The sequence below is a fragment of the Echiichthys vipera genome (assembly GCF_963691815.1).
Source record: "Echiichthys vipera genome assembly, chromosome: 10".
Classification (NCBI taxonomy): Eukaryota; Metazoa; Chordata; class Actinopteri; order Perciformes; family Trachinidae; genus Echiichthys; species Echiichthys vipera.
In genome coordinates, this window is record NC_139835.1 from 17954117 (window position 1) to 17981883 (window position 27767).

Below are 27767 nucleotides of genomic sequence, written 5' to 3' on the forward strand. Positions count from 1 at the left end.
ATGAAGGACCCCACCAGCACCTGTTCTGTGAGTATTTCTTTACAAAGACCACTTCAGTGTTTACTATAGAAATGCACAGGTGTGAAAAATAAGATTTTTAAGCGCATTTTATTCACGACTAACTTTGTATTGGTTTGAAATCAGTTGATTTAGGCCATTATTGTGTATCTCATGCAGCCCTATTCACTGTCTTTCAGTATAACCAACTCTATCAAAATGTGAAGCGATTTTCAAAAACCGGGGAGTACTTCTGCAAAGAACTTATGACCGTTTTTCAGCAAAGGTAGGTTCTGTGCAGTCGTGGCCTTTAGATGACAGAAGTTACTGTTTGACTCAGTTATTAGCTCTCTCGCTGTAACCTTTTCCTGTTTTAGGGCTGAGCTGGAATTTACTTATGCCAAAGGACTACAAAAACTTGCCGGCAAACTAATCAGGGCCTCCAAAGGAATGTCAAACAAGTAAGATTAAGAGAGTGCTGCGTTTTTAATTGACTCTGTCTTTTGTCTGTTTTGTGTTTAACATGAGCTCTTCCTGCCAAGAGGTGTACGAAAAAAATATCATGGGAAATGACACAGCTCTAACCTTTTCATGCTGGCTCCCTCCTCAGTTCCACCTACAGTGCCTGGTGTCATGTGTCAGATGAGATGTACTCCAGAGCAGATGCACACAGGTAGTTTTCATGACCCGAGTTCACTTCAATCTCTGCTTTAGGCACTGTGCCTGTCCATAGGTTAAAGCAGAGATTTGGAATTAAATACAGTATGTTCTCATTTCAGATCATTAGGAAATGCTTTTCAGCAAGAAGCAATTCTGGAAATACGACAAGTCTTAGACGAACATACTAAGAGGAAGAGGCCTGTATGGAATTGATTCTTTATCTATGTATCATTACTATATCTGTATGTTCAAGCTTCCAGTTTTCATGTGTATCTGACCTTTTCTCTGCTTTAATAGCTCGACGGTGCCATTGAAAGGACTGGAAAACTTGTCACTGCTAATTGGAGTGAGCAGCTCAAGGTAAAGGTATATGCATGTTTAAAAAAATGTATAAATATAGAAGAGATATGAATCAGCTATGTAAACTTTATAGTGGAGCCTTTACAGTATGTATAATGTCTACGAGATACCTGCAGGATGCATAACTAACAATGCATGCGTAATGCATTTCTCAGTTGATATAAACTTCAATAATGCATTATGTCTTAAAAGAGTTAAAGCCATTGAAAGTAGGATCATAATGCTTTACGGATTCAGGGGTTATAATAGTTTGTGATCATTAAACTAGCGATGGGAGATTTTAAAGTCTTAGACACATGGTACTGTACTGATCAACCGTAACCACATTTTTTGCTCACTTTATGGTGACAGAGCAGCACCATAATGTTCATAGGACTTTACAACCTGTCATGCAAAGTGGGTGAATTCCTCATGAATGACTGTGATGTTAAATGTTGGGATGAATTTATGAAGTATTATAAAAAGAAAAATTGTGGCTGTTGCTGCGAAACACCGTATATTATAAAGTTTATAGCAACTTTATGCATTATGTAACAGGTGTTACAGGCGAAGGTTTGGAAAAAAAGCTTACTGTTAACACATTAACTTCTGTCTTCCTTTGAATTTACACTTATCTAAAATGTGAATTGAATTAATTACATTAATGGAATAACACCGTACATATTTCCTCAAATATGAATTCAATATTGAAACGTGAAAATAAGATATTCATCATATTAACTAAATAAAATCTCATCCTATTAAAACCCCATTGAAAGTTGCTTTTTAAGAGACCCACCAGCCTTCACTGACACATGGCAAAGTACAGTGCTGAATGTAATCTTATTCAGGGTTGACTTTGTGATTTTTTAATATCAGTGATATGTAAATGTGTGTTCTCGTGTTTCCTTTTCCAAAACAGATAAAGAAGAAGTTGCTTGGACTAACAAGAGAGCATGAGGCTTTGTTCAACTTTGTTGACAACAACAGACAAATTTGCACAGAAAAAGAAAAACAAAAGGTTCAGTGTGTGGCTACCAAACCAATTGTTCACCCCTACGTGTTTTTTCATCATCTGGGAGTGAATGCTTGCTGGAAAATCTGCCAATACCTTTACTAAAATATACATCTCCCGTTCTCGTCTACAGATGCTGAACAGGCTGACTAAGTCGGCAGAGCTGCAGGCGCGGGTGGATGAGGAGTACTTTAATATCAACATGGAGGGTCATCAGATGAGACTCAAGTGGGAAAACACATTGAAAAACTGCTACCAGGTGCAGCACAATGTTCTGCTTCTCATATACTGTAGTAGGCCATTAGCTGTTCTCCTGTCCATTTTCTACCCAGAGTGGCTTTTATGTAAATGAACAGGTAGGTTCAGTGTCTTCCTCAAGGACGCCTCATTTGTGATAAGAGTTGAACCAGTGAGCTTAGGGTTGTAGAAAATGCTCATTAAGCACTGTCAGTCTACCACCCAAGTATGCAGTTTGGAGCATCAATGACAACAGTCCACCCTGTGTTTTCTGCAATTTTTTCCAGGCTGTTTTCTCTGAGATCCGCAAATCCCCTACTAACATATACCTAATCTGAATGTACTGCATACTGCCTACTAAACAATTATGCCATTAACAGTCAACCTGCCGTTGAAATAAATGAGAATCAACATTACCTCATCCACTCATTAAAATATTTACCAGTACATTATATATGTGAGGCACTTTTCCTCTTAGCAGTACCTATGTACCTGTATTATTTTATCCAATGGTTAATTATTTAAATTAAATAATAACAATAGATCAATTTTATATAAATCAAACAGGAAGCACTTTAAACAACACTAGAACAAAATAGCATCACATTACTAGAAAAACAGAGAGTGGAAGATGGTGGATTTTAGTTGTTGTAGGTGATCCTGCAGAGATGGCTCACAGTATACCATTGGACACTGAAGAGAAACATGCTCTTTGGGTTGAGTATGTCCAGTAAGCTCATGAGTAAAGTGAATGATAAGGACAGGGTTCTGGTTAGGGACTATAGTGCTGCACACAAAGCATTCACAGTGCCACTTTCTGCTTTTTCAGATCATACAGGAGCTTGAGAAACAGCGAATTGAAGTTCTGTGCAACATTCTGAATAGATACAACCTCCACATGTCCAGCTTTGGGCAGACCCTCAAACACGTAAGACAACCTGACCTCCATTCTGCTCATAAGTGTGCTCTAAACCCCTTGATGGATGTTATATCTTATATCTCACATTTCCAGGGCCAAAGACAGATAGAACAGACAGTCGAAAGGGTGGACATGGACAAAGACATACAAACTCTGGTGGAGGAAAACAGCATCACAGCTGAAGATCACAAAGCTGAGTTTTTGATGGCTGACTATTTTGTAAGTCTGCTGTTGAAAGTTTTGCTCTGAGAAAGCTTGTCGGCAGGACACCACATCATTTCTGCAGAGGGGTGATAGTGATGCCAATGGGATTTACCTGATTGGTTATACTGTATGTGAGAGTACAGTGCAGTAGTGACAATAGCATGCTTGTTAAATGTCCGGGAAATACTCACAGCACAAAAATTCCTTGTAGCCTGCTAGCTTGCAGCCTTGGCACATATAATATACTGGTGTATATATATATATATATATATATATATATATATATATATATATCAGTGGTGAATCAAAGTTTTTTAACGAAGACCATACTAGTTACTGATACGTCATCTGTGTTCTGGACGCATCAGGAGGAGGACAGCAAATCACTAATGGCCAAAGACCGAAGAAAAGAGGCCATTAAACTCAAACTCCAGCGTCTGGAGGACAGTATTACAAAGACAAAGAAAGATCGTGAAGGCAAGTTCAACGCATTATCCATTAAATAATGCACTCAAATGACACAATATAATCTGATGGAGGTGGAAAAAAAACATCAACCAGTACAACTCAGTGATTCATAATGGACAGCACCATCTGAGGTCATTGATTTTTTTTTTTTTAAAGTAAGCTTAGACATTCTCGTTGCAGGAATTGAAAAACTGATGAGGACATATTCCGAAAATCCCTCTTTTTCAAACCAAAAGAACCTTGAAGAAACCGAACAGCAGATTGATGAGGTAAAAAGTGTGCAGCATGGGTACAGGGGATGGATGGATGGATGGATAGTGGTGTACGGATGAATATTTACTTTAAATTGACCATAAATTAGATTTGCTGAAGTTTTCACTAATGCCATCTTGTTACATGTAGAGTACTCTAAAACTGGATCTGCTTGAGGCCACTCGCTACAAACTCTCTGTGTCGCTGTCTGAATTAGAGGGAAAACCAAAGACCTTTCACCCGTTTGGTGACAGCATTGTAAAATGGAAAGATAAGGTAAGACTACATGCATCATCTTCAGGACATTGGGTATGTTAAGAGATAGTAGTAGCTTAACGGTGAAAAGGAAAGTTTCTCATTTTAATGTCACTTATTTGAATGCCCAAAATGAACTGAATGCCTTTACTGGGGGAAAAGAACTAGCCTCTCAAAAGCATTTAAAGCAGACACATTGAAACTGGACTGGTTTTAATGGAACAACAAGAGTTTATAATATCTGAACTTCCTGGAGAATAAAAAAGGATAGCGAAAAGGTTTCTGCTTTAAGTTTAGGGACAACTGTGGGGGTGACTTTGATCATCAAGTCAGTTTTATTTATACAGCCCAGCAGCACAAATTTACCTCAAAGGGCTTTAAAAAAAAGTACCTCTTGTTAGGAATGACGGTTCTAGGGTATTATGTAACACAAACTATTTTTCTGCCTTAGGACTGTGAGCACAGCGTTGTTCAACTGACTCGTCCAGTTAAACTCAGGAGGACACCATTCAGATCCAGGCAATCATTGAGAGCGTCCATCATTTACAAAGGGCCTGTTCAGTTTGTGACACAGCAGTCTGCTGAGGCTTTACCAAGTGCCAAAGACCAATTCCCTTCCTCTGCAACAACGCACGAAGCTGCAGCTGTAGAATGTGGCAGCACCACTAACGGAGCCCTGCCTCATACCGATGATGAACAAAAACAAGGTAATACACTTACTGAGCAACACAAACATTTATTTCAATATAGCACATTTGCAATTTCATCATACAATTAAAGCACTGAAAAATATCAACACTGAATAGGTCAAATAACAACGGAGCTGTGCAGTATAGGAAAATGCAAGGCGCTGTACAATTTCACACCTGAACAGCATGATGAGTTGGTTTTGAAAGAAGGTAAATGGCAACTCAAATGCAGATTATCTAAAATATTATCACCTTATAAGTAATCTGATAAAAAATGACTGGATTTTTGTTTCACAGGAGATCTTCTAGACATTTACGGAAAGGAAGAGAATGGTTGGTGGTTTGGCAAACTTGACGGGAAGACAGGCCATTTCCCTTCCACCTATGTTGAGGAGCTGCCTGTTTTAAACTGCGTCAAATCATCTGAGGCCTGACTGACTTGACTCATCAACAACAAATATACAGAACTCATCTGGAATCAAAGAGATTCACTTCTGCAGTGCCACCAATTGGAAGCCTTTTACCAACTAAAACTACACATTTTGTAAGTTATGGCTGATGATACTCATTGCTTTAAAATGGTTAATAAAAAACAAAAGTATTCAGTGTAATTATAATCCAAGTCATGTTCCTCTGTGGACAGTCAGGATCTATGATTTTTTGTCGCTGCTCTCACTGAAGGTGTTTTGCAATGCTGTTAGGATGTGAATTTTTTATACCCAAATGATTTTTCACATTATTTATTCCAAATTGTGTACAGATTAATTCAATTGTAGTTGAGTGTTTCAAAATTATGTATTTTAATAGATTAATATGATTAACGTACTGTATGTAAAAATGAAGCACAGGATAATAAAACTGTATACTTATCCCCAACAAGTATTAATAGCGTTAAAAAAATAAATGAAAACTTCATATGAATCATCAACTACTTTTTCATCTTTACTTCTGAACATCTACAGTAAGCCGGTGGCTTTGAAGACACATTTAAGAAAGAACATCTGTTCTCTTGAGGCCAAACTCCAGGGTTTGAACTTCAAAACTATGCCAAATACGCAGTCTCCACTCAAACTGTAGCACAATCATGCAAAATAATGAGACAGGACACTAACACTAGTCTTTATCTAGTAACAAGTCTAGACTTTTTTAAATATAGCTTTGTACTTATTGTCCAAATAAATGTTATTTAAATCCATATCTATAAGTCTTGACAAGGCAGTTGATGTTTTTTTTATTTACAAACGAAATGAAAGCTGTGCTCCTTGCTTACATTAGTCCACACTGCAGCAAGAATTTCATTTCATTTCATGGTATTTTATCCTCCCATTCTTACAGTCCTAGCAGCGTGCCTTAGAGATAAACTCCTTCCTGACATTTGCCAGGAATGCTGATAAATTATTGGTCTCCTGAAGCCGGCTCTCCAAGACTGGCAAACACTCAAGCATGGGGTCACTTGACACAACTGTAGAAATTAAAGACATGATTATAGCAGCCATTCATAAAGGTTGTTGCAGGAGAAGACTGGTGAAATCCTGAGAAAGGTCTGTCTCTTAGTACTTTTTGACTTCCCAATTCTGTGGCAATCCCATGTGCAATACTTCCTTGTGAAAACAGATATTTAAATAAAAAAAATAGTCATATATACATATATATGTAGTTTTATTTTTATTTCCCAGGTAATGTAGTTTAAAGTAGATGTTATTCAAACTGGAGTAAATACTGCATTTGTTGGGGCTGTTTTTAGTTGGGGATTAATACACATTTGGTGCACTATTGTGTGATTTACAGCAGCAGGACGGTGTATATCAGTCCCCTTACCCATCGGCTATCGTTTGATTATAAATTTAGCCTCTGGGGGCAGTGGCCAATATTTCAGGCTTTCAGGTGCAGCCAGCGGATATCGGGGGCAGTGCTTCCTTTTCAGAGCTGTGGTCAATGTTTACCGTCTGATTAGCAACATTAAAAGACACAAGAATGGAGTGGTCATGCTCATGGGAGTAAAGGAACACGTGTGGCAGGATGAAGCATTTATATGGTTTTTAAGAGTTTTTAACAATGGAGCACTACGGAACAGCGTAATAAGTTATATGAGGCTTTGGCTAAACATGCAATACTGCTGAGTAGGATCGGATCAATGGTGGCTTTGATTTTCTTACGGCATTTGGGACAATAAGAAAAATATTAATAATATTGTATCATAACATCATAATAATTTCATTAACGGCACAAAATATTGCTGTTACAGTGTTGTTTTCTGATAGTGTATGTGTTTTGTTTTTTTAACTTACTCTGGTAGGATCCGTCTTCTTTAAACCCCATTGTGACAACGTAGGCACTGTCCTCGTTTAAAGGGTTGATATTCCGAAAAACAAACTGCAGCTTTTCACCTTCACAAAGACAACAAACACATCCTGTAAATTCTGTCACAGTTACTTCGACCGAGGACAAAGTCAGGGCATACCTGACACAAGCTACAATTATTGTTATATGTGTTAATTAATGAGCATGATGAATTAAAAAGGATGCAGAGAAACTCAAGAAAGACATATGAAAATACATGTTCATGTTTGGCATACCTTTAACCAATTGTGTTTTGCCAAGGATTGTTCGCACCTCCAAACCCAAATGCTCCTGAAAGACTCCTCTGGCTTTCTGGAGATTCCTCAGTCGGTCTTTGTTTGCCTTATTTTGAGACAGGATAACTGAAAAGAGACAAAAAAGTCTAAGGGTCAGTTACTAAAACTACAGTCTCAAATTGGGTTCAGTGATCAACACCATTCATTTAATTTACAAATCTTAACTTACACTCTTTTCTCTTGGCTTGTTCTTCTCTCAGTTTCTCTATCTTCTGGATGATGTCGTCTTTCTGCATCTCCTTCTGCTGAATCTCAGATGCCATTTCAGAAATGGCATGCCGTTTGCTTTTCAATGACGCCTTTTTTTGGACCATGTCTGGGGGACAAACATCGCATCAGTCCAAGTAGGCAGAGTTGAACCAATAAAGCATCTGAAGCTACATTACAACATCTTGTCCCAAACAAGGACAAGCCCATAGCGTTTGTTCAGCACATGAAAACAGTTTTAGTGTTGGAACAAAAATACAGTTTTTGTTGGACCAATATCAGTAACTTCAACCATATTCTAAACATACAAAAACACAGCTATCCCCACTGAGTGTATGGCACACATGTAATGCTTTGTGGACTAATGGATATGAACTCACCGCTTTTGAATGCCTGTACTGTCTCGAACAGCATCTCATCGTCCTTACATTTCTTTAAACATGTATCTGCACAAAAAGGAAAAACGCTTCTTGAAGAAAGTCTGATGGAATTTTTTGGATGCAAGGTTAGTCTTGTATTGTTTACTCACTACCAGTATACTGGACATTTTATTTGAATATGGACCCCAGGAACAGTAGTTATTGCCAAGGAGAGCCAGACCGATCTTGTCGGCTGATATTGGCCTATCGCTGTCATATCGGTATAGCCATATATATTTTCCGTATGCACACTATGAAAACCTTTTTTTAAACATACATTTAATGCAGAAAAAGATGCTTGGGGTGATATAGTGACGTTGTCATACAGTGATTGATTTTAATTCGCCTTTATTTAAATGGTCAGCAATTGACTGATACTGAACACAATGCTTATTTAGCTATATATTTTTTTTTCTCAGTGCACAGACCTTAAAGTTCTCAGGCACCATGTCTGATTTCAGGAATAGAGCAGTTTTTAATTCATGATAATATTTTAATATATTGTATACATTTCACCCTGGACGATCTTTAATCCCTGAACATACTAAATTATATCAATAATAACATGAAATATGGATTAATGAAGTTATTTGTTTAGGAAAGCAGCCTTCTAAGTACCTTTGCAGAGTCATATTGGTGCAAAAATCAGTAAATAATCTAAATGGAAAATGGTAAAGTTTCATTCCTGCTCGAAAATTCACTATATTGACCACCATATGGACAACAGGTGAAGTTTCCCCCTCTAAAATCTGTATCGCCTCAAAAATCTCAGATCAGTCTGGCCCTATTGCCAAGGAAACAACTAATGGGGATCCCAATAAACAATATCTCAGACATACCAAGTGCAGACTTCACAAACTGTCTGTGGGACTGGCACAATTCTGTAGTCACATCAATTATCTCCCCATATGTTTTAACATGTTTGTTTTGGATTTCCTCCATTGCACTGGCGAACCCATCACTCATGTTTGGAACGGTAATGGACGCCATGTTCACAATCTGCAATAAAAAAAGACACCACAATAATCATCACGTGCACATTAAAGAATACAATTATTCTATTATGTATTGACTACATATTTCAGCTGTTAATGTCATTGGTGTATTCTTGTAATTTATGTGTTATAATATCTGACTGCAAACTAAAATTGAATTGGGATTATAATAAAGTTGAGGCTGAAGTTGAAAAGCAAAAACAAAAGGGCCAGTGTTTCAGCCAATGTGTAAAAAGGCCCACTTACTGTACTATTATGAAGACGAGAGCACCAGACACCTTTCATAATGTTATACAATGTAAAGGTATGGCACGAAGCAAGACTCACACCCACTGACGTACGTACATACATACCAAGAAACCTGTATGGTTGTATAGTTAATTGTACCATAAAGTGAATTAAAACAAAAAAACAAAAGGCAAACTCCATCCGCTGATGAAGACCGTTGTTTCAGTTGACAGCTCTGGGAATAATCTAGAAATGAACCCTGAGTTGACGAGCTTGTTGACTTCCTACCAGTGTGATTGGTAATCCCACAAAACAACGGTATGACTGAGGTAGGTTTTCTTCAAATGAGTTCTATCAATGGTTACGGTGCTGTATGGCAAGCAGTTTTAACATTTAACCGAATCACACTCCTATATGTAATTACATTTTAAACACCCGTAAAAGCATTTCTCCTAGTCAAAATTGAATTCTTACCAGTCAGAATCATGATTAAAAGATATCCACAATGATATTCTTATTGGAACAAATTACATTACGTTTGTCATTCATATGTATTGGGCTTTCAATTCCATTACATTTTAGATATCTAGAATAAACATTAAACTGAATAACTATAATGTAATTCTAACTAGTAAAATTGCCGTTGTACTTATCCGTAATGACATTTTTACTAATCAGAATGTATTTTTGATAGTCAAAATTACATTATGGCTATCTGGAAAGTTTTTTCATTTGGGATATCTGAAATGACAATTATGACAGTTGGATTGTAGATATCTGAAATGGAGGGCGGCACGGTGTTGTGGTGGGTTCCCGATTCAAATCCCGGCCGGGGCCCTTCTGTGTCTGCGAGGTGCTCCTGCTTCCTCCCACAGTCCAAAGACATGCAGGTGTTAAGTTAATCGATGACTCTAAATTGCCCATAGGTGTGAATGTTTGGCACAACTGGTGACTGGTTGTCTGTCTCTATGTGCCCTGTGATAGATTGGTGTCCTGTCCAGGGTGTACCCCGCCTCACGCCCACTGTCAGCTGGGATTGGCTCCAGCCCCTAACAAGCAGTTGAAGATGAGCTTGTGTGCGTGCGTGTGTGTGAGTATATCTGAAATGGGAGTTTTTCCAAGTAAGAATTGCATCACAGATAATTGTGGATATCTAGAACTGAAAGTCCAAAACACATGGATGGCGAAAGTGTCGTCATTTGTACTAGTAAGAATGGTGTCATAGATATCTGAAATGACAGTTGTAGCCTAACTTAAATAGGAAGAATGATGTCATAGATATCTGAAATGACAGTTGTAGCCTAACTTAAATAGGAAAAATGATGTCATAGATATCTGAAATGACAGTTGTAGCCTAACTTAAATAGGAAGAATGATGTCATAGATATCTGAAATGACAGTTGTAGCCTAAATTAAATAGGAAGAATGATGTCATAGATATCTGAAATGACAGTTGTAGCCTAAATTAAATAGGAAGAATGATGTCATAGATATCTGAAATGACAGTTGTAGCCTAACTTAAATAGGAAGAATGATGTTATGGATATCTGAAATGACAGTTGTAGCCTAACTTAAATAGGAAGAATGTCATTGGGAATATCGGAAATGACAAATCTGCCCTACAAAGCCCAAGTGCAGTAACTATGAAACCACTAATAACATGATTTCTGCCCAATTCGGTGTCTGAAAGTATGGCTTAAATGTTAAAACCGCTTGCCATAGCAGCCTCAACTTCCACCACAAGCTTGTTGACTTCCTTCCTACCAGTGTGATTGTAGTCCAACAAAACAATAGTATGACGAGAGCTGAGGAAGGCTTTCGTTAACTAAGTAAGCGATTACGGGGCTGACGTGACATTGTCCCTGTAAAACATTACTGCGTCACTGTTGACACCGAAGGTGGTAAACATTAACGGTTAGCTGGTAAACATTAAGGGTTAACGTCGACCACAACTCCGTTATTTACGCAGACAATGAAACCGACGGATTGACATATTCATATCGGATTAGCTAATTCATCTAGATTAGGATAAAATAATGTTACTCACGTGTTTAATTGGTGACCGTTAATCTTTGTTGACTCACGTCTTTGATACTGAACCGGTCGTTATTTTCAAAAATCCGCGGTCTGCCGGCGGGAGGCGGGACGTGGAGACCGGAAATGACGTATACGTCTGCTTCTTCTTCTTTGTGTTTTTTGGCGGATTGCAATATAAACTTTAGGTGTACACCACCATCTACCGCACCGATTAATCTGTAAAAATAAAATACAATAAAATTACATAATTAAAAAACAAACACACACACACACACACACACACACACAGATATATATATGATACAGTGTGCATTAAGAACTATTACTCCTCTGAGTTTCCCAAAACGTATCTCCATTTTTGTATTCATTCCAAATCCCAATCTCATTTCGCCTCTCCCTTTGTTGCAAACTTATTCTTTCTTCATCCTATTTGACAAGGTGCATAATCACAAGATGCTCAACATTTTCAACTACATTACAACGCACACATACTTGTGAATTTACTTTTCAGAAAGTTCTACCCTTATTGTCCGCATTATTGTCTCACAAGTCAGAAATGTACAGCGCCGCAGCAACAAACAAAAAAAAACAATATATACATACAACAGTTAACAACAAGAACAAGAAGAATATTTGTTGTATACACTGATCACTATTTATAATTCCTATCTGAATTTGAAACTGTGGGATATAACTCACGTTGCAAACTTTATTTTTCTTTGTTTACAAATCAGCTAAATTACACTTTTTTATAGCTCTATAACATTATGTTGTTTCTGCAAAACCTTTAAATGCAGCCTTGAAGTTCCCACAATCCAACTTTTTATGTCTTTATTGCATGGCTGTATTATGATTTATTGTGATTTTATACCACCCTGTGGTGAAACTGAGGAAGTGCCCAACATCAAGTTCAAATATATCCAAATAATATCACTTCCATATTATTTCCAGACTTATTTGCAAGTGCTCTTAAAGGATGACAATGGTTTTCAAATGGAAATCAAACATGGTGCTTATAGCTTATAGATCCACTGGATTTATGCTTAACTGTAGATGCCAGATGGGCTGTGTTTTTTCAGTTGCAGTATTATGGGAAGCCCATTTTGTTGCTATGTTCACTGAACAAGAGAATATTAATGAGGCTGAAGGGATCCAGGAGGTTACGTGGGGCACTGTCTCTTTTGGTGTGTACAATGGCTAATATGTAACAACTATAAAAGCAATGGTCTGTAAAACATCTAATGGCTACACAGTCAGTGTAAACAGTTTTTGTAACATCTCTTAAAATGCTGAGCTTTCATGATTTGGGAAAACATTATTTCCTTCTTTGTGGGGTCAAACTGAAGAGCTGGCAGTTGTTGCCATGCCTCTGTTGAATGATTTATGGTGCCAGGTTGAGATATAAAGCTATTTTCGGTGTGGAAGTGGCTCATGGTGCTTTGACTGGTGCTGAAGAAGCAGCGGTTGCACTCAGGAACACAGAAAGGGAGCCTTAAATGGATTTTTTCTACAGCAGTGGGGTGATGGTTATACAGCACCTCCAGAAAAACTATTGGGAATATCACAATGTTCTCAATTTCATGTCAACTGTGGGAGACCCTCGTAATATTTTCTCTGTTTATTTCCCCCTCTGGTTCCATCTCAGTCATAATACGGCCACCAAGATGATATGGGTGGCTGTTATTGGTGACTGGTTCAATCTTATTTTCAAATGGTAAGCCAACTTTAAGATCTTTAACTTTCATGGCATTTTGCATATTTATATATTTTTAATCAAAGTCTTATTTTACAGGATTCTGTTTGGGCAACGACCTTACTGGTGGGTGCAAGAAACTCACATCTACCACAACAACTCTTTTCCACATCTGGAGCAATTTCACATCACGTGTGAAACAGGGCCAGGTAAGCATGTGCAGTATATTTAAGCAAATGGAATTAAAAGTAACTCTGAAGTAACACTTTCTTTGATGTTTCTTTGTGCAGGAAGCCCATCTGGTCACGCCATGGGCTCAGCATGCGTGTGGTATGTGATGATCACCTCTGCACTCAACTTCACCAGGCCTTCCTCCACTGCCGCTTCTGTGCAGAGTTCTCAGAGGTGGGTGGTTATTTTGCGTCACGCCATTACATCAGTGATTTCTTCATTACTGGTGGCGTCTAATTTATTTCCATTCTTGCAGGTTTTGTCTTCTGAGGTCCTGTCTTTGGGTGGCTTTTTGGGTCATTCAGATAAGCGTTTGCATCTCCAGGGTTTTTATTGCAACACATTTCCCACATCAGGTCATTCTCGGCCTTTTAGCTGGTGAGTTTACTCTTGTTGCCACAAATTCTACAAGCTATTACTATGTTGTATGCCGTATTCTTGTAATTACTAATGCTGTTTTTTTTACAATGTGTAGGTATTCTGGTTGCCGAGGCGTTTGATCACATACCCTCAGTCTAAAATGCAAGCTTGAAAGTGTACTTCCAGACCAGTGTTTGTCTTTTCTCTGTAGCTGTTTGCTTTTATCTGATCCTAAAATTGATGGACATTGATCCTTTGTGGTCAGTCACTAAAGCCAAGAGATGGTGCGCTAACCCAGATTGGATCCATCTTGACACCACACCTTTTGCTGGTCTGGTGAGAAACCTGGGAGCCCTGCTTGGTCTGGGCGTGGCAGTGAACTCTCAAATGTTCATTCAGAGCTGTAAGGGGAAGAACGGCAACAAAACCAGATTCAAACTCATGTGTGTGACAGCGACTCTCACATCCCTGCAACTGTATGACTTTATCAAAATGCCCACTCACACTGAGGTTCTGTTTTACATTTTATCATTTTGTAAGAGCGCTTCAGTTCCTCTTAGCGTGGTTGCTGTTATTCCTTACTGTGTTCATTTGTTGATCGGAGACGAGGATAGGAAGTTACTTTAGATTATAGAGGAACTGTGACGTTTTGTAACATTGTTTTCCTCACCTTTAATTAGCATTAAAGGGAATGAGATAGGTAGACATACACACACACACACACACACACACACACACACACACACACTCACTGAAACTGCACATATCTGTCCTTGAGAAAAGAGATTTCATGTGGTCTAACTTTATGTGATGAAAATACCAGTGTGACATGTGTAGCCTGTCTGAGTTTTTCTTTTCTTTTGTTTGTATGTTTTACATGTACACTGTAATCCACTGTATGATTGTATATGTGAAACATTGATGACATCATGTGAAATATTGTGGTCAATAAAACTTTTTGGATTTTTATCAATTTGTAATACATAGTATTCTTATTAAATATGTTTTAAAAAGTTATATTCAGTGTTTCATCTGTGAGATAAAAAATAAGATTGAGATATGTTATTTATTTTATCAAACTATGCATTGTTGGTCAGTTGGAAAAAAAAGAAGTGATTATATTATATCAGAGATTAGTGAGTGTTTCTTAACAGATAATGCTGTAATATATAAAAAAAAAAGAATATATATATATGACAGCACAATGACAACTCAACAACACCTCTGACATAATTTTATACATTCACCAGCCACGTTATTAGGTACACCTGTAAAACCGTTTGTTAACAGACAAATCTAATCAGCCATTCTCGTGGCAGGGATGTCCACGCATTTAGGCATGTAGACACGATCTGCTGAAGTTCAAACCAAGCATCAGAATGGGAAAGATCAGTGATTTAAGGGACTTTTAAAGGGCATAGTTTAATGCCATACGGCCTGAGAATTACAGAACCATTTAACTCGCAACCATCTCCAGGGCTTACAGGCAGAGGTCAGAGGAGAATGGCCAAACTGGTTCGAGCTGAAAGAAAGACAACAGTAAATAAACGCTTGTTATGCCTGAGGTGTTCAGAGCCGCATCCTTGAATGCACAGCTGGTCAGCTAGTTGGATCCATCCTGCCTTCAGGCCGCTGCTGGTGGTGTAATTGCAAGGGAGATATTTTCTAGGCAGTCTTTGAGCCCTTTAGTTCCAATTGAGCATTGTTTGAATGCCACAGCTTACTTAAGCATTGTTGCTGACCATGTCCATACCTTTATGACCACAGTGTACCCATATTCTAATGGCTACTTCCAGCAGGATAACACGCCAGGTCACAAAACTTGAATCATCTCAATCCGGTTTCTTAACTGCATTCAAATGACGTCCACAGCCACCAGATCTCAATCCAATAGAGCACCTGTTGGATGTGGTGGAATGGGAGATTTGCATCATGGATATGCAGCTGTGGACAATAAATCTCTGAGGAATGTTTCCAGCACTTTGTTGAATACCATGAAGAATTGCTAGTACATAAGTTCAATTTTTAATTTATGAACTAGGAAGGTGTACCTAATAATTATTATCTTACCTCTGCACACCTCCATTTGTTACTATGTGGATGTGTGTGTGTTTATGTGTATTTTATTTAACATTGTTATTTTTACTTAAATGTTTTACCTTTTTAATGCAGTATGTACAGCACTTTGGTAAGTGTGAACTGTATAATGTGCTTTATAAATAATTTTAACTTAATCTTACTTACTTATTTACTTACTCATAAAGTGGCCAGTAAGTCTATAATTCCCTGTATTTTCCAGTACCCACTAAGTTCTTTCTGGTTTCTCTCCTACAGTACAAGTGTATGTACTGTGAATGTATGAAAGTTGTATGAATTACATAATCAACTCGCTTAGTTTCTTCAGACAACTACAGATATTAAAGAGGAACTGTGCACTTAAACATGTTTTTTTGAGTTGTAAACTATGATTGTGCTGTAATGAAATGCATCAATGCTGGTGTTATCGGTTGAAAATGGCTCCACACGCCACGCAAATGTTAATGCCCTCTAGTCTGAGCTTCACAGCCCCCGTCTGAGCCCCTTGCACACTTGATGATGCAGTGGGTGGCGTTACACTGAGACCTCGGGGTGAAGTTACACTTTAATCAGCCAAAATGTAATGAGGGAGAACAGAGTCTCTGATGTATCTACATTAGGCAGATGAGTCAAACTCATCCCATTGTCTGTGGTTGCTTAGCATCCAGTAGCACCTGAGGCCTGGTTTATCATGTAACAGTCCTAAGTGCGTAGGCCAAAAAGCCAAAAACATCTGTGTGTCTGGGTACTTTATTATGCCTTGGTGCTCAGGGCAAAATGACACCACAAGGCCACTCAGCAACCTACCCTTTATCAACTCCAATTTTAGTTAAAGTGTACAATATGTCATGTTTCAAAACAATGACAAGAGACAGACTTTTTGATAACGTTGTGTAGCATGGGATGGTGGAATTTGTAGTCTTTATTGTCTGTCACCATTGGTGTGGAAATCCATCTGATGTGACTCAGGACTCAAATGTGGGGTTAAAGATTATATGACACCACTGACAGGCAACAAAAGAAACAGGATGCTCCGTGTCGTTGAATCATAATCTATATTTCTCTTGGTTTAATTATTGTTGGAAACATTTGGGATAATGTTAGAATACAACTAAAGAAAATATATAACCATGTAACTTTTTACTACATTTTGATACAAAAAATGTTACATATTATACCTTTACCTCATTATGGGCTTACTATAAACTCATTATTATGTACAAATGTGCTTATGGTTATTGCTTTTGGATATGCCACACCTCTAAACACTAATGTTGGAGATCTGTACCACTGAAAGGAAACAGCGGTGTGGGTGCATGCTAAATGACCTACCTCTGAATTCTCAACCAATAATATTCTTGTCCCATGAACAACACGGTAAATACCCAGTTCACTTGGTAGGCTACAGTAGCATCCTGGTTGAGGTCGAAAAGGTGAAGTCCATGGCTGCGATCAATTGCAGAAATTAACACATTAATTGACAGGGGCAATTGATAGGGACAGACTACATAAACAGTAGTTCATACATGACTTAGCCTGTTAATCCGATAGACCTTTTATTAGTCGATGATGCCGTAAACATTAATGAATTTCTTAATTCTTCATAAATCATTCATTAACTCATAATGATCAGTGCATTAGTAAAGCATTCATGAATGCACATTCATGTACCAGTAAAGTGTAACCAAAAAGTCTTCCAACGGCTTATGTACAATCTCTGAGGGCATTGTATGAATTCAAATGTACAATAAGACCCATACAAAATAATTTTCATCACGTGTCTAGACGTCTAGCTAATAGGAGCGCCTGTTGTGACCAGTTTATAATAGGCACCCCTCTTGGCCATGAGTTCATCATGCGTGTCTTGTTCTATAACCAGGCCATTAGCCATTACTGCTATGATGTCAGCAGTCTGGATAGTAGACAGCCGGTGAGCAATGACGATGCAAGTACGTCCTCTTCTCGCCTCATCCAGAGCAGACTGGACAGTCTGCAGGAAAAGGGAGCTTTGTTAAGAACCCTCATTTTAGTATGTGGAGATTTATGTCATAAAAAATATATAAAAGGAATACTTTACTTTATGTTCATGCTGTATAATGATGTTTATAAATGTATTACCTGTTCACTCTCTGTGTCCAGAGCAGAGGTAGCTTCATCTAGTAGCAGCACCTTGGGGTTTCTGACGATGGCCCGGGCAATGGCGATGCGTTGTTTTTGTCCTCTTGACAGCTGGGAGCCCTGAGCACCAACCTGCGTCTCATATTTCTTAGAATTTGTCAGTGTAGTGAGAAAAGTGTAGAAAGGAAAAGTGACAAGGTCAACAATGCAAACAACTGTAAATCTTCACCACCAGAATGAAATGCTCTCTATTATTACAATATTACTTCCTTGGGTTTCCAGTTGCCTGATGTGTGTTATCTGATCAAGTCACACTGATACAAATCATGCATATACTGTACATTTCAGACATTAAACTAACAGATGAGATTTAAAGGTAATCCTTGAACTTGGCAACAGCAATTGATAAAACACCCTCACCACTATTTAGTCTCTGTTCTGGAGCTCTCTATCATATCACGTGATCTTCCTCAGCAGGAGAAGTTTGCCCCGGTCGTCATGGAATTGTTCAAATTCCTATTTTTCTGTCAATCTCAAGGACTTACAACTGGCTTAATAAGTTCATCTACTGAGGAGGATCAGGTGATACGATGGAAAGCTCCAGAACAATGGACCTTGTTGTTAGATGGCTTTGTCCATTGTAGAAGAATCTTTGGTTGAAGAAAACTTCACTCAGTTTCCATATTAAAGAAAATGATCTTTTACTTAAGTCTCAGTAACCACAAACTGTGGTTGGGATAAGCACTCATGGAGAGAGACCCATGGCTCTCTGCCCAGCAACCTAAGGACAGTTACCAAGTACTGCAAACATAGGCTAATATGTGTCTATTTGATATTGACAAACGGCTATTAAGTTAAGGTGACACGCCTTACTAGGCTGGGCTCTTTTCACAATATTAGTTTAAAAACACACACCTACGAGACCACTGTTCATTTACCATCCCATTGGAAAGTGAAACTCAATTGCATAACAGACTTATACTTATTTTAACCAACTCACGTAACCAAGTGTTCAGAAATGCTAGCTCGGAGCATCAATAAGTGTTCATATGTGACTTACATCTGGTAGTGACATCACAAAGTCATGGAGGTAGGATTTCTTAGCAGCCTCAACAATCTCTTCCATGCTGACACTGCGTGTGTTATTTCCATATTGAATATTCTCCGCTATGCTGCAGTCAAACAACACCGGCTCCTGGGACACTATGCCGATCTGAGATCTTAGGAAGGGCACATTGACCGTATGAGATGGGCGACCATCAATCAACTGAAAAAAAAAGACAAAATTAAGACATTGGAATAGCCTGACTCTTTTTGTGATTAGTAAAAAAAGTCTGAACCAGTCTGCGTACCACTTTGCCTTCATCAGGATCATAGAACCTTTCCAACAGTTGAACACTGGTGCTTTTCCCACAGCCGCTACTCCCAACAAACGCCAAAGTCTGACCAGGCTTCACAGACACAACCAATCCGTTCAACACCTGGACATCTGGCCGAGTTGGATAGGTGAAGCTGCAATTGAGGAACTCTATTTCACCTCTGAAGTTATCCTAAAGATGGACAACTAGGCTTAGTCATTTCAAAGTCACATCATGCCAAAAATGAATTGTTCTGTCTCATTTACAGTATTCACCAACCCATTTCTCTCCATCTGCACGGCTTATGCTGATTTTAGGAACTCGGTCCAATAGTTTGAAAAGCTGAGCAGCAGCAATTTTGGCTTTGGCATAATCTGGAGTGAAGGAGGAAGCTCTGCCCAATGCTGTTCCACTGATTACTACAGCTGTAATCACTCTGGTAAAACACCATATGGGAACTGGGTTGATGTTTGGCAAACACATCACAAAACACAAAACAGATTTGAAAAGGAAATCTTGAAATGACAGATTTTCCATTGAAGAAAAATGTTTTTTACTAACCTGAAAACAAACATGTATTGTAACCCCTCAGAGGTAACCAGATGGCCTCCATATCTAAACGAAGCAGCATATGCCATGAAGATGACACACTGGGAGAAGCCGAAACAAAGCCCATAGATGTTGGCTTTCTTTTTGGCAGATTTAAATGGAAGCACGAGTTTCTGCTCATATGAATCCACAAATGAGCTCTCTTTGGCCAAACCTGCAATCGTCCTGATGTTGGCAAGAGCCTCACTGGATACCTGCAGGAGAAAGTCAAGATCTTATACTGTAGCCTTTGGTTTATCAGAATTTTTTTTTTTAGCTATTTATGACCCTAAATGGAAAACGTTGTATGGAGCTTACCCAACCTGCTGCTTCCATCGCTTGTTTATCTTCATTTGCAAAACCTGTCAGCATTTTGGCTTGGAAAACACCAGACAACCCGATGAGGGGCAGGAAGCACATAATTACCAAAGTCAACTTCCAACTGAAGTAGAAAGCAATGATGAAAGACGCTCCAATGCTGGTCAGCGAGTTCACAATCATGCCAATCTGAGATCCCGTTGCCTGTGGAAATTTTTACCAGCCGCAAAAACAATCTTATAATTACAAAACCAAACCTATGGTTTCTTTTCTCTTATACATAATGTGAAATATGAAGACAGGATTGTAAATCCATATCTTACCCCCTGCACCATGGATGCATCAGTGGCTAGTCTAGTGGTCAGAGTTCCAGGGCTGTTTCTGGGGTCATCAAACCAGCCAATCTCCTGTCTCAGCATGGCCTGGAAGCCCACTTTCCTTAGTCGGCGGGTCAGCAGCTCTCCAGACTTGGCAAAAGCATATCCCTAAAACATTAAATCACAGTCAACCTACATGTAAATCTTAGATTATTCTGGTCTGCTCTTTTGTACATGAAATGGACAAAGAGATGGATGCTCTAAATGTCCAAATGTTTTTGCAAGTTCTAATACAAACCTGTAAAAACTGGCTGATGAAACTAGCCGCAGCAACAATGCAAAACAGAATACATATCCCGTTGATCTGTTCCCTCTGTTCGTTCAAGTCACTGATGGCAAACGTCTGCAAATACAAAGATCGTATACGTCTTTTGCACTTCAGCTAACTGCATCAGCTTGTAAAACAGGACATGAGCAATGGGAGTTTGTAAAATACTTGACCCTCACCCCAAGAATTTGGCTGAACAGGATAGCATAGATGGGGTTGACAGAGCCATTGACAGCAGCTCCCAGGGAGCCCAGCAGCATGTAGGGCCATTCTGGTTGGTTGTACTTGAGGATCCGTGCTACTGGGGCAGGCTCTACATGTTTGTCGGCCTCAGCCTCACATTGCTGTTAAAGAATACAAATTGGGGCTTTGTCATTTACTTTTGACAGGACAGTGTGCAATAAAGTAAATTTACTACACAGGATAAAAGAGAATTTCAGTACATTTTCTGATGTGACGTTCGTGTCCGAAAGGATCTTGAGACTGTCTGGTAATGCATAACTTGACAATTTGCTCTGAGATCGAGATCGAATCGAGTCCCTACAGGAGTAACATTAAGAAGATCAGATTATTTTTATATCAATTATTTTTTCATTGCTTATTTTGTGAGATTATCTTTTTGAGCTGGTTTTATTTTACCGTTTACTGGATGTGCGGCTCCTCACGTTTAGATCTTCTTCAAGAGCTTCACTGACCGCATCTGCAAAGGAAAAAATCAATACCGCTGTAACACAAGGACTGAAGCTTCCATTGCTCTTAAAAGGCACAGAAAGGACCTTCAATCACAACAGGATTGCCCATTGACTCCTGCTGAGTGCTTTGAAATGTGCTCTTTCAACCAATAAGAGTGGACCCACCAATCTCCTGTGATACTGGGAAAACTTTGTAGGTACAGAATGACAAGGTCCACCATTTTTTAAGTCATTATATAAGCAGAACTACCTACTGCTCTATTCTCTCCATTTTCCATAATGTTAGGATTTGCTATTTTTTCTGTCGTAAACTGAATATATTTGAGTTTTGCACTGTTGATTGGACAAACCAGTACATTTGAATATGCTACCTTGGACATTTTAGTCACACAAAGATCAAAATTAATAATTGGCAGATCGATCTTTAATGCCTATAAGTTGAAGCCTTGAATAAATCCTACCTTTAGTTGTGTTGGATGTGCCATGATTCTGCAGGGTGACCAAGGTGAAGTAGACACCTTGCCTTTCTATTAGCTCCCTGTGCGTTCCCTTCTCCACAGCCTGTCCATTCTCAAAACCAATGATGACGTCTGCATTTCTAATCGTGGAAAGACGATGAGCTATAGAAATTGTTGTCCTGCCCACGCGAACCTGTACACAATCCAGTTATTCGGGTGTCATTACACATCACTTGCTGAAAATTATGATCACTTTATTTATGTAGTTTACGGACAGAGAGTGACTCACCTTATCCAGCGCCTCCTGGACAACAGCCTCACTCTCATTGTCTAAGGCAGATGTGGCCATATCCAGCAGCAGGATCTTGGGGTTTCGGATCAGAGCTCGCGCGATAGCGATCCTCTGCTTTTGTCCTCCACTCATCTGTCCGCCACCTTCTCCCACTAGAGTATCAAATTTCTGGTGGATAAGAAGCAACCGTGTTAATGTTAGGGCTGCAGAATTTCAAATATTTGCCTGTGAAACTGCATGCACTGGAGTTCTTATGTATTATCTTTACCTGTGGCAGATCCATGATAAAATTATAGGCATTTGCCTCTTTTGTCGCTTGGATTATATCTTCCATGGTCACCCCGGGCCGACCAAACCGGAGGTTTTCTGCAATGGTTGTAGCAAACAGCACTGGCTCCTGCTCTACAATACCAATGAGAGATCTGAGCCATTGGATGTTTAAAGTACGAATGTCATGGCCGTCCAAAGTCACCTGAGAACGAGAATTATATGTGACACTGCAGTGAAGCCTTCAAACTCTCCAACAATGTCCCGTGTCTGAGCAGGTGCTCAGATTGTTACCTTTCCTTCCTTTGGGTCATAAAATCTTTGGAAGAGCTGGATTGTGGTGCTCTTTCCAGATCCACTTGGTCCCACAAAAGCAGTAGTTTCTCCTGCTTTGATCTGCATGCTCAGATCATTTAAAATCTGAAAAATGTAGTCAGCTTTTTACGAGTTCAATTTTGAGAAGTGAGAAATGGACAGGAGAAATGCCTGCTGGAGAAATGTACCTTGACTTCAGGCCGGGATGGGTAGTAGAAAGTGACATTATTGAACTCAATATCACCTTTTACTCTGTCTAATTTGTGACCTTCTTCTGAGAAGCAATCAATTTCTGGTTTCTGTGAACAAAACAGCACAGAACTTGTGATGAAGAATGTTTATCTTAAAAAGAAGGCTTCTGTTTTCAATCTTTGTTGTATCTGCAATCAAGTCTTAAGGAGCATCTTGATTTTACCCGGTCAATTGTGTCAAAGATGGATTTTGCTGCAGCACGGCCAGAAGCAAAGGCTTCCAGGCACGGTGAAGCCTGACCCAGGTTCATAGCTGCCATGAGTACTCCAAAGAATACCTGCAAAAAAAAACCACAGCAGCCACATTGTGAAACAAATACAACTGTCTGTCACATGTGTTTATTATATAACATATTATAAGTTGAATGCATTTATTTTTACAGTACATACTTGAATAAGAGTTCCGGGAGACAGCTCTTTGGTGTCAATGACCAATTTAGATCCATACCAAAAGGCCAGCGCGAAACATAAGAAAATCACGCACCACAGGTATCCTTGAAAAAAGCCTACGATCATGCCCTTTTTCACACCCCAGTTCTGAGCTTCCACAAGGTTTTTGTCATATCTGTACAAATATCACATTTCAGTTTTATTTCAAATCATGGAGTAATGGCTCATAATTGTTTGTTAAGAAGAACAAAAACCTTTCAGTTTCTTTTTCCTCCCCACCAAACGCTGCTACTGTCCTGATGGATGACAGGACCTCGTCAGCCACTGCCCCTGCCTTTGCGTAGGACTTTAGCTCTCGCCCTGTCAGTGTGGCCACAGCCTTCAGAAACAAGAGAGAAAAACATGTTTAAAGGGCATATAATATGCTCATTTTCAGGTTCATACTTGGATTTTGGGTTTCTTCACCGATGGCAGCATCATGCTACCCTGGAAATCCAGATGCACCACTAGCAAATTTCAATTTGCTGTACAGCTGCCTCTGGGGTCACACTGCTGGAGCTCAGAAAATCCCAACTCACCAATCAAATCATACTATCTGTTATGTGTGAGCCTGCCGTGGAAGTCAGCTAGATACATCACCTTTTTCATTGCTCTGGTTGGTCATTGTTGGATGTAGTGCTATCCAATTGTGTGTAGTGGTATTTTGAAATGCATGCGTTGATAATGCCCTTGAGTTGGGAAGGTCTATTGCTTGTTGAAAGACCCTACATCTGGGTCTGGATTGCCAGGCTAGCATCATGCTTTAATATCATGAACATGTTAATACTCTCTGTATGTCTAAATATATATTCACAACCCGTTCTCATTTCAACTTGTCACATACTACTGTTTTGTCAGGACCGTGTGGCGTCACTTGTCAATGCCCTCGGTAGCCCTGCACATCAGAAGAATGACACTCCCATTCACTCTTAAGCTCTGAGAGTCAAAATAGTAAGTGTGTTTGTAACTTAATTACAGTGACGCACAGGACATGAACTAGTGGTCTACTGGGTCAAAGTGCACTTGCTCTGAGCGTCCAAAATCACTGCAAAAAGTTTCACAGTTGAAAGCCCTCGATGCCGGATGGCGAGGACCATGACAAAATGGCAGTATTTGACACCCTTGGAATGAGAAGTGCGCCTGTCTCTCTAACCCTTTTTCAGCTGGAGAACTGTAGGCTGTGTGCATTTCTCTGTGGATTGAGCGCTTTTATACTTTCACAATATTTATATAGCACTTTGCAACTTTGTGACATGAGATAAAACATGCAGTAGCAACAGACTCTCATTTAGCAGTAAGAAATAATACTGTTTGATTCAAAACGTTACCATGGCCATTAGTCCAGCAGCTACACCAATCAGCGGGCTCACAGCTACGACCACCAAAGTCAGCTTCCATCCGCCAATGAATCCAACCATGAAGCCAAACACAAACGTAGAGATCCTCTCAATGAAAATAGACACCTGGTCAGCGATGGCATTGTTGATCTTGTTGATATCACTGTAAAGGAACAGAAACACTATTCTGTGTAAAACCTTCTCCCTGCTACAGTATACACTGATAACCGCATGATTTGCAGGTAAAGAGTCCCAACTCACTCTGACATTCTTGTGTTCAGTTCACCAACAGAGTTGCAGTCAAACCACCCGATCTCCATTTGCATCACTTTTCTGAAATAAGTCTTTCTCATTCTGTCAATTTGTCTTGCAGCCGCCGACACCCAGAAGACAATCTACATGAATGATCGCAGTGGAACAAAATTATTTTATAACACAGTCTGGCCGGAACTTTTGAACCATAAAACAAAATTGTTTCCTCCGGGGGCCAAGCAGTAGTCCCCCTCTGAACAGCCATGCTGCGAATGGGCGTGGCACTAGAAAGCCATAATTACTCAAAAGGGTTTTAGATTAAAGCTGAATATGGCAAGTATGACTTCTTACCTGAAAATAACTGACAAACAGAACTGCTATTCCAATTCCAACATAATAATATGCAAATAAGATCATCTCTGCTTCAATGTCCACCCTGCAGAGAGAACAAAAATGATGACTAACAGCAGCTCTACGGCCATAACAACACTCACATCAGCAGTTAAGACTTACCCACAGTACACAGTGCTGTTTTCAATGGTTTCATATATGGAGCCATTTTTCCAGTAGATGGTATTGTTGATGCATTCCTTGTTTGTGTCTTTCAGTTCTTGGACCTCAAGCTCATACGCCACAAACGTGTCTGTCATCTGGCCGTACACCAGAAGCATGAGAGGTGAAGCTGCACCATGTATGAGGGCACACAAACCCCCCACTGCCATCATCACGATGTCTTTGCAAGTGGCAAATCGAAACTGCATAAAAGGAATTTGTGGGCTCTTTAAAAATTGTTTTAACAATGTATTTGTGAGAATTAGCTGACCTTTTTTTCATTTAGTACAAAAGTGGAGAAAAGTGTAGTTTACAGTGAAAGAAGTAAGAAAAATACAAAAGTACCAATGAAACAATGTGTGCAAGTGCATTACAAGTAAAAGTCCTACCATCAAAATCCTACATGGGTAAAAGAACATGAATATTATTAATATCGGTACTCATTCGGTGGAAAATGGTCCCCGTAAGTGATAGGATAATTTCTTATAAGATTATTGGATGATTTATGTAAATCTTAATCTGAAAACGACGTGACTATGACAAACAAATTAATGAAGTGGACTAGAAAGTATATAGCATTAAAAAGAAGTACTTAAGTAAAGTATCAAACTATTGAAACTGAACTCACGTAGGCTACAGTACTTCAGTGAATGTATCTTCATATTATGGCTAAAACACACCTTTCCAGATTACATCCCAACACCTTGCTAGCACTGAGTGGTTTAAAATCTGATAATATAATATAGGCTAATATGATATAATATAACCTACTATAATATATAATAGTAGATTTTGGGAGTATATACCTTACTTGAGTTTATATATTGATTTCAACTTTCATTATAAAGAAAAAACATACTCTCTTTTTAAAGAAATAATCAAATAAAACATTAAAAAAATAAAAGCTAATCTAAGCACTTCTCCTGTCGCACGGAACAAGTAATATAAAAGGGAATGATACTCCAGCACTTCTTCTAAGTCCCTTTGGATAAAAGTTATGAACAATGATCAGAGACACAGTATTTACCAGCTGAAAGTATCCAACTCTCAGTTTCCTTTCTTTTTTCTTCTCATCGCTGTAACACATGGAAATTAAAGTAAGCTCCATATTTCATAACAACTGCAAACATATTGTAATCTGACTGTGAGAGAATTTTGCAATACAAACTTACCTGTTTTTAGTGTCAGCTAGAAAAAAACGGGGGTTAAAGTTAATTTCTCGCCTTTTCATACAATAATCTACTTTTATGTTTGTTTGTTGTTTTTGCAATATAAATAGATCACTCACCCTTTTTTTCGCCTGGTGCTGTTTCGAATGTGAAAGATCTCTTCATGTTAACTGCCCTGAATCAGAATTAGGCAGGTGTGTCCCCTTGAGGCAACTTGCCAAACTGTAATTTGGATGTTGATCAATGCTTTTCAGGCCCAACTTTATAAAAAACCATGGAGCATTAGAATACTGTACCTGTGTGAGACGGACAGCCAAGGAAGGCACGGCTTGACGGGAGATTGTCTGCTGACATGCAAAACATTTGTTTTATTAAACAAAAGTAAATAGAAATTTCTGTTTTCATCCAACAGCGTGGACGAAAATATATGAGGGAACTGCCATGGCAACGCATTGCTTTGGGCAGCTTACTATACAGATGTCAACAATAAAACATTACTAAATAACTGTACATTACATTACTAAAGAAACTGTACATGTTGGACAGCAAGTATTAGAGGAAAATCCAGGTTGAGCAGTGTTGCACTTTTTAGTGGAAGAAAAGCAAAACGTACTGTACCTGGACTTCTCACTGATGTCTGGTGTCTTGAGAAATCCACATGCACGACTGAGGCTAATCAGAGTAAATTCCTATCTTGACTATCTTATTTTCAGGTAACCTATGCTTCTCCTTTCCCATTATCTACGCCCCCATTAGACTGATAAGAGTTGTGTTAGCATTATGACCCTTACTGTGCTGTAAGGCAAAAT

General features: G+C 39.0%; 4 protein-coding genes across 4 annotated transcripts; 2 read left to right on the forward strand and 2 right to left on the reverse strand.

Annotated features, from left to right (window-relative positions):
• nostrin (nitric oxide synthase trafficking) lies at positions 1 to 5469 on the forward strand (the record flags this gene model as incomplete). Its single annotated transcript, XM_083921093.1, has 16 exons — positions 1 to 27; positions 198 to 283; positions 375 to 458; positions 608 to 670; positions 777 to 858; positions 955 to 1017; positions 1919 to 2017; positions 2145 to 2270; positions 3078 to 3176; positions 3261 to 3386; positions 3740 to 3848; positions 4020 to 4108; positions 4242 to 4367; positions 4798 to 5053; positions 5153 to 5245; positions 5333 to 5469. The coding sequence occupies 16 exons, from the start codon at positions 1 to 3 to the stop codon at positions 5467 to 5469; spliced, it is 1665 nt and encodes a 554-aa protein (XP_083777219.1).
• Positions 5470 to 6353: 884 nt separating this feature from the next.
• On the reverse strand, positions 6354 to 11615 carry spc25 (SPC25 component of NDC80 kinetochore complex). Its single transcript, XM_083921341.1, has 7 exons — positions 11568 to 11615; positions 9137 to 9296; positions 8259 to 8324; positions 7841 to 7987; positions 7612 to 7737; positions 7324 to 7422; positions 6354 to 6497 (listed from the first exon to the last, which is right to left on the reverse strand). Exons 2-7 carry the CDS (start codon positions 9285 to 9287, stop codon positions 6373 to 6375), a joined length of 714 nt encoding a protein of 237 aa, XP_083777467.1. The 5' UTR covers positions 9288 to 9296; positions 11568 to 11615; the 3' UTR covers positions 6354 to 6372.
• A 1438-nt stretch (positions 11616 to 13053) lies between these two features.
• On the forward strand, positions 13054 to 14468 carry LOC310952426 (glucose-6-phosphatase 2-like; the record flags this gene model as incomplete). Its single annotated transcript, XM_083921038.1, is given in 6 exon segments — positions 13054 to 13271; positions 13350 to 13459; positions 13541 to 13655; positions 13738 to 13859; positions 13957 to 13997; positions 14001 to 14468. Coding segments are annotated over 6 exon segments (1074 nt in total).
• Positions 14469 to 17706: 3238 nt separating this feature from the next.
• Positions 17707 to 26876, reverse strand: abcb11a (ATP-binding cassette, sub-family B (MDR/TAP), member 11a; the record flags this gene model as incomplete). The annotated part of the gene is made up of 25 exons (XM_083921040.1): positions 17707 to 17907; positions 18036 to 18182; positions 19096 to 19302; positions 19388 to 19585; positions 19673 to 19829; positions 19955 to 20196; positions 20300 to 20503; positions 20623 to 20784; positions 20915 to 21019; positions 21124 to 21288; positions 21388 to 21484; positions 21584 to 21644; positions 22098 to 22287; positions 22384 to 22554; positions 22655 to 22858; positions 22948 to 23073; positions 23157 to 23267; positions 23384 to 23497; positions 23610 to 23784; positions 23864 to 23988; positions 24977 to 25148; positions 25247 to 25380; positions 25589 to 25673; positions 25751 to 25992; positions 26817 to 26876. 25 exons carry the CDS (start codon positions 26874 to 26876, stop codon positions 17707 to 17709), a joined length of 3855 nt encoding a protein of 1284 aa, XP_083777166.1.
• Positions 26877 to 27767: the final 891 nt, after the last annotated feature.

Excerpts from the sequence above, each read along its gene's own strand:
- spc25 (XM_083921341.1), bottom strand. The coding sequence starts at position 9,287 with ATGGCGTCCATTACCGTTCCAAACATGAGTGATGGGTTCGCCAGTGCA. Across the intron at positions 7,738-7,840 it reads ACAAGCCAAGAGAAAAGAGT|TTATCCTGTCTCAAAATAAG; the intron begins GTAAGTTAAGAT and ends GTCTCTTTTCAG. Across the intron at positions 6,498-7,323 it reads AGAAGACGGATCCTACCAGA|TTGTGTCAAGTGACCCCATG; the intron begins GTAAGTTAAAAA and ends TAATTTCTACAG.